Source organism: Plasmodium coatneyi, chromosome 11 (genome assembly GCF_001680005.1).
Source record: "Plasmodium coatneyi strain Hackeri chromosome 11, complete sequence".
NCBI lineage: Eukaryota > Apicomplexa > Aconoidasida > Haemosporida > Plasmodiidae > Plasmodium > Plasmodium coatneyi.
Window position 1 is genome coordinate 347,301 of NC_033566.1, and position 7,551 is coordinate 354,851.

Sequence of the window (7,551 nt, forward strand, 5' to 3'; positions counted from 1 at the left end):
TTGACCCAAAAGGGACCAGTAAAAAAAGTAAGCTTGTTTGCAAAAGGTATGTAGAAATTTGTATAGAACTGATTTGCTGCTCTTGAATTTTGCTTCGGGCACAGAATTATTTTTTCATAGGTGAGGAGTAGAGTTGCTATTAAAAGGGGTACGGGGTGCCAATGCGCGGGTTATTTGCTAACACAGGTGTGTGTATGGGGGGAAAAAATAAAATTACCACTACGCTCATTCAAACCTTTTCAGTTGCCTGTATTGCGCCAAACGGATTGGCAATTTTTGAAAGCAAAAAAGGAGCCACATATGAATCATTACTCGTGGATGGGTTCCCCCGTCTGGCCCATTTCACTTTTGCTACGTCCGCACGTATAATGTTCCACCGCAGGGGAAGCCACGTGTGCATACCTCCATGTGCGCGTTCATTTTGCCCCGAAGGAAAAGGATTATGTAAGATAGCCATGACAAATAGTATTACCGGTTAGACAATTTCGTTTATGCGTGGATCTGCACATGCAACCATGCTTAAGTGTGATCCTTTTAAACGGAGTTTTGCGTTAAATGGGATCCACCTCCGTCGTATGGAAAAACTTTTTCCATGCACTGCATGTTTCTACATTGACCGAAAAAGGGAGCATTTTTTTTTTTTTTTCCATAAAAGGGCTGTTAAAACTTGTCCAGGTGGTATAACATGATAACAAGTTGGTGGTCGAACGTGTGGAAGCGTCAAAATGGTTTGAAAAAAAAAAAAAAGGGGTATTCATGATTTTCTCCTACGTAATGTGAACAGTGGGGAAGCAAAAAATGGCACAAACAGTACAACAAAAAAGGGGGCGGGATTTTTTCTTAAGCTGTTTGCTTGGAAAAATATGGACACATTTATATTTCCAAAAAAATGGGGATTAAACATACTTCCCGATGTCCCTTTTTCTTCTTTTTACAAACATACTTATCGTTGGTTTGGTTTACGTCACATTTCACCTTTTCTCGCTTGTCAAATAGGTTTTTCCCAAGCCAATTAAATTTTTCCACCTGTAAGCACATTTACTTGCCTTGGTTTATACATATGCGAGCACTGCGACCCTTAAACGCCATAACGTACTGTACAATTTTTATGTGAGAAAAAAAAAAAAAAAAAAAAAAACAATTGCGCCCACTTTCTCATTATAGTAAAAGGAAAAAAAAAAAAAAAAAAAAAGGCAATATCGCACAACATTTTAAAATCCCGATTAATGAAAAGAAGGAATGCTTATTTGAATGCATCATGAGGGTGAATGTTCTCCAGCAATATGTTCCTTCCCTCAAAGCAGAAACATGCAAAGAAAAGCAGTGCGTGTTCCATGCTTAAGAAGGGTATGCTATATATGTAAATGCGGAACAATTGCTTACATATATGAATGTACATCCCTGCAAAGGAGAAGGCTAAGTTAAAATGCACAAATGGGGATTGAACAAAATGGGATTTCACGCATATGTTTAACATAACATGCTTCCTTCCGAGAAGTTGCGTGCTTTTTGAATTTCCCTCCCCACCCACACTTGTTTTCATAATTTGTATTACATAACTCCTCTCCCCTAGTCTTCTTCTCACATGACATATGTTTGTTTAACCCTTCTTCAATTTTCATACAAATGAGTGAGTAAACAATTTTTTTTTTTTTTTTTTTTTTGTTTTGTGCCTACCCGCCAAGTAACGCAATACACAGCGAACTATGGATGTAGATGACAATGGCGCAAAGTTCTTTGGTATGAATAAATATGAGAATTATGTAAATCAAAAAAAATCCAAAGAAAATAAAAATGGCATTTCGAAGTCCAAGGGGGAGGACATAAATCGCGCCACTGGAGAATACGATCAGATTGATGCACACGAGGACAATGACCAGTCGTACGAAGGATTCGTCACCATCTCAGACCAGTCTTCATGTGTGAGCTCCATTTACAAAAACGACTTTTATGATGACGACGATGAGGAAGAGGTGGAGAAAAATGCCAACCGTACCGATGAGGACGAAAAGTTTAACTCCGTAAATGGGACCAACCAATCGAGCCCACCGTGTCATCCCCAAGGTAACGCTAAAAATAATTCAGACGACTCCATGTCAGAGGAGGAATATGCAACTTACATAGATCAAAAGGAAAAGTATGTGAATAAAATTCTCAACAGAGACACCAACAGTTACGAAGACAACGATGATGATTTTTTGGAATCGCTCGAAAAGTCAGGAAAAAAATTGGGGAAGAAAAACAACTGGAAGAGGCTATTTTCCTTCAGCAAAAATGGCCACGTGGCGGGGAGGGACGAAAGGAATAAATCATCCGAGCGTAGTGAACCTGTTGAAAAAGCGGCGCGATACGCGGAACCGGACAGTGATCAACCGAAAAGTGCAAGTTGCACGAATGAGAGTTCGCCAGAGGGAGATCCTCCCGATGGTTATAACGATAACCTCAATGGTGAGAGCTCCGATTTCGCGAGCAAGCTAGACGAATGCAAGGATGGCGTAGATGACGTAGATGAGGAAGACGACCTGTACTCCGTCATTAGCGGGTCCGAGGGGGACAACGAAATTTTCCTCGCCACGGAGAGAAGCAACAAAACGTGCATGGAAGCGTCTAAAGGGGACAACGGGATGAAGCATACCCAACCAACAATCCCTCATCGCCAGGGAAAAGAAATCCACAATGAGGAGGAAAATGAAAAAGGTGCAGGCTCTGCACGCGCAAAAGCAACTAGGAGGATTAAATTCCAGGACGAAATGGAGCAAAATACTGAAGTTGTTAGAGCGCTGATACAGAATAATAAAAAGGAAAGGCTGGATAGGAAGAAACAAATTGCTGCCTCCCCCCCCGGGGTGAACACAATTCCCAGCGAACATGACGAAAAAAAGAGACACAGGGAAAAGGAAAAACATTTTGAAAACAAAAAAAATTACGAATTTAAAAAACTCGTGTCGTCCACTATTAATATGTGCCGCCCGAAAATTAAAGGCGCAAATGATACGGAGGATATTCTAAGCAACATGGAAAAAATTTCGAAAATTGTCATACTGGATGAGAGAAGCAGGGGAAGCGGCACGAACGAGGTGGTGGAGGAGGAGGATGAAAGCACCAACAGTCTCTACGACGATGTAGATAACATCCTGGATGATCGGAAAAAAATGTACATGAAAAAAAAAAATGAATATCTTATGAGCAAGACGAAAAGTGAGGGATTAACAAATGGTGTGGAGAATGAAAAGGGGCAGCAACAGAGCAGCGGGGGAAGCTTAACCGATGTGCAAAAAGGCACCACTGATAGTGCCGACGCGAAACCTGCACAAGCAGAACTAACCAATTTTATGTACTACCTAAATCACGACATGATAGAGTTAAATGAAAATGTTTTCAAATTATACCATGGGACGTGTGATTATACGCATCGGAATTTGTGTGCAAGGAACATCATTAATATTGTGCCCCACCTGAACAACATATATGAAGGTAAAAATTTGAGCTACATAAAGGATTCGCCAAATTTTCACGAAGTGTACAAAGTTGTCCCGGAGTGGAAAAACTCCTTCGAGATGCTAAACAAGAAAGCGCAAGAAGACACAGAAGATATGAAAAATGTGCTCAAAAGGATCGAGAATATCCAAAATGACTTGGACGAATTGGGGAGAGACCTTACAGAAGATAAAAAAGAATTCGAAAATATCAAATTTGAAACCGTACAGCATGAATCGATGATAACAAATTTGGAGAAAAAAAATAAAATGCTCATTAAGGGTGTTTTAAAATTGGATAACATGTCCTTTAAGTTGAAAAAGATACATAATATAACTACAAACAATATGACAAATTTTACCATTGTAGAAAATGTGAACAGATTGCTAAAATATATGGATAGCTCTCTCACCGATTATTCGCAACTCTTCTCAGAGGAGAAAACTATGGACATTCTACGTTTCCAGCCGATAGATAATGTGTATAACTTTCTCACCAACACGGATGATGAGTCCTGCTTCATCATGAATCTGCTGAAAGAAGAATTGAAAGAAATGATCCTAGAGAAGAAGGATCAAATGCAAAATATCATAAGGAGGACCATGCTGTATAATGCGTACCACACAAATAGCTACAAGGAACACATCACCAACACGCTAAATAAACAAAGCCTAATGATAAATCGTATTAAATGCAATATCCACTGTAATGTGATGCTACTCTTCGAAATGTATGAAAAATTTGCAAAAAAAAATATGAAGGTTGTAAAAATTGGGGAAAATCATATAAAAAATTATCTAAATGATGAAACGAAAGAATCTTACATAATAAAATGCGCTAATGATAACAAAAAAAATATTTCCAAATATTTTAACAGTATTAATTTTACCCGAAACAAACCAATCATTCATCCTTTCTTTATTCACTTTTGTTTAAGTGACCATTTTGTTCGTCATTTTATTGCCTTTGTTCTGGATCCTTTATCAGACGAACACCAGAAAAATTTTCTACAGTATTGTTCTGTGGCCGGTTTTAACTCTCCATTATTTGTTGAAAAAATTGTCAAATTGTACAGACAAGAAGAGCAGTTCACCAAAAGTGACACCTCCTACGACTTTAGGTCAGCCTACTCCAGAATTAGCCTCCCCGATGTTTCAAACGTTTGTAATAGTGCACACCCTAATCAGCAGTATGAACGATGGAATGAAGAAAATCAGTATTTGTTAGCGCTGAAAACGGCCTCAGATTGCTGTTTTAAGTCACTTTTAGAGAACAACAAATTTGATTACCTCTCCCGCGTGGATACGAATAATGCCTTCAATTTGTTTCACTACATCCCCGAGTCGATAACCAACATGAGCACCAGTTCGCCCATTCCCAATCACGCAAGTTATACTCCCCTTCATAATAACAACAATTTTACTTTTAACACTAGCAGTAATGGTCCCCTCTCCTCTTTCGGAATGACAAACTTTGGTTCTTCCAACAAGTTTGGGGTCTCTTCCCCATTTCTTAACAACAGCACGATGATGAATAATAGTTCTTCCACGCTGAGTAGCAGTCCTAGCGGAATGTTTGCTCAGAGCAGCGGAAGTCTATTTCCCGGTGGGTCGTCCTCCTCGGGTGGCATGTTCGGAAGTTTCAACACCACATCTACCACGAGTGGCATGAACAACCAGGCAGGTGCCCTAACAAACCAGTTTGGCAGCCTCTCCAATCAATTTGGTATATCCCCAAGCACCAACCCAAGCAACACGTTTGGAACGAACAACATGTTTAACACGAACACCGCCAATTCTCTAAGCACATTTAACCAAAACAGAACCAACTCTTTTATTGGGGGTTCATCTGGCGGGATGTTCGGAAGTACCAACTCGATGGCCACTGGTGGTAATGCAACCCAGCTAGGAAGCAGCTCCAACTTGTTCGGGGGCACTACAAACAGTTCGACCAGCATGTTCGGAAGTAACTTCAAACAAAACGTGTCAAGCAACATGTTTGGAAATAATCAAGCAGGCAATCAATCAGGCGGCTCGACCAGTAACCTGTTTGGAACCAGCGGAAGTGCCAACAGGGGAAATTTCTTCAACAGCACCGGTGGCAGCAGCGCGTTAGGAATGTCGACCAACACGATGAATGCAAATACGGGACTGTTCAACCAAAGCAACAACGCCAACACAAATTCCACCCTTTTCGGTGGCCTCTCCTCAAGTAACGCGAATATGTCCAATTCGCAATTCATGAAAAGTGGACAAATCGGCTCAAGTAACTTATTCAGCAGTGGCACCAACACAGCGACCGGCATGGGCATGAACATGAATGTGAACATGAACAGCCAAAGTAACAACAGTGGCAACATGTTCCTTTCCCTTAACAATCAATCCAACAGTAATATGTTTGCAAGTAACAATAATAGTGGCACCCCATTTGGAAAAAACATCCTCAGTGGGGGTAGCTCTCAGTTGAAGGATAGCATGTTCTCATCCTCACAACCAACCAGCAGGAACCAAATGATGAGTAGTAATTTCTTTTCTGCAAATAAGGGCACGCTCAGTACGGCAACAAATAGTAGCACTTTCTTTTCGAACACGTCCATGGGGAACACCTCCACGGGTGTAAACAATAACGCGTATTCATTTGGGAACAAGCAAAACTTTGGAACTTCCGGCATGATCTCTGGAGGAATGAACTCTAGCCAGACCAACCAAAGTGGAAACCTCTTCAATAGGGGTGGTATGTATGCCGGCCAAATGGCAACCGCTTCTGGGAACACCAATTTTAACAACCTAAATAACAACAGTAACAATAATATTGGTAACCGAATGGATAATTCCCTTTCTGCCAATAAGTTTGGGAACTACTTCCAGAATAATAGCACCTCCAAAAGTAGCATCTTTGCTACAGGTGCGAATACCCTCTCAAGCACCAGTAACAACAGTCTGTTTCAGACAAATTCAAGCAATAAAAATAGCAACGTGTTTAATAACCCTAGTAGTAACAATACACCCATGGGAAGTATGTTTGGCGGTAGTCTAACCTACGGTAGTAACGCAAACAGTTTATCCTATAACAATAGCACCAATAGAAATGCCACGAATAGCTTACTGACTGCACAAAGTAACAACCAGTTCAGATCACCTGTAGGAATGATGACCGGAAACAACACTCTCACCAATAGCAGTAATAACTTGTTCCAAACGGGGAACAGTAAATCCTCCTTCATGTACTCAAGTGAAAATAAAGGAATAAGTAGCCCTACGACCTATAGCAATAATTTGTTCCAAAGTGCAGGTAACAGTTTTCTCTCCAACAACAAACCTGGAATGACATCACCATCCAGTATGTCCAACAGCTTGTTCCAGAAAAGTAGCTACTCTTCCCTAAATCAGAACAAACAATCCATGTCATCGTTCAGCAGTAACAACAACAACAACAACCCTGGCAACTTCGGGTTCGCCAATCATAACGCCGGTATCATGGGTAGCGCCAACATGGCCAACAACAGCAGCGTTAACCGGTTCCAGCAGAACAACTCGTCCAACTTCCCCTCAGTTTTCAACCAATCTAACAAGGGCAACACCATCTTTTCGAGGTAACCCTTTTTTTAGTTCAAATGGACAAGTGCAAATCGGAGCAGCCACCTGTAGAGGTGGTCACGCGATTGCTTCTCATTATTCTGAAGAGGCTCTTCCAGCAGCTCCTGAAAGAGCTCCTTTTCACACCTGCCGTAGGTACGTACATATGTTATGGCTGGTGTGCCGCGGGTGCCCTTTTCGAATGAGCGTTTCCGCTGCACGGCACCATCTTGTCCATGTCGGGTCTATGCATCCAACGAAACGCTTCTTATTAAAATTTTAAATCATCGCGAGCAGGCGAAAAAAAGAGGTGTATTCACATGTGCACACTCCAAACGTATGTTCGTACATGTGAATACACGCCCGATTCATCTTGTTTTATATGGCTCCATTTGCATATATGACAATATGACCCCTCCCCGCGTGGGCCCCCTACGTTTGGTCTAACCCATTCGTACTTCGCCTGGCCCTACTTTTCCCCCTTTTTTTTTTTGTGTAA

The 7,551-nt window shown here is 41.1% G+C and overlaps 1 protein-coding gene across 1 annotated transcript; it reads left to right on the forward strand.

Moving 5' to 3' along the window:
• Nucleotides 1–1,706: 1,706 nt before the first annotated feature.
• Nucleotides 1,707–7,073, forward strand: PCOAH_00032510 (Uncharacterized protein; the record flags this gene model as incomplete). Its single annotated transcript, XM_020060046.1, has 1 exon — nucleotides 1,707–7,073. One exon carries the CDS (start codon nucleotides 1,707–1,709, stop codon nucleotides 7,071–7,073), a length of 5,367 nt encoding a protein of 1,788 aa, XP_019915595.1.
• Between the last annotated feature and the right edge of the window lie 478 nt (nucleotides 7,074–7,551).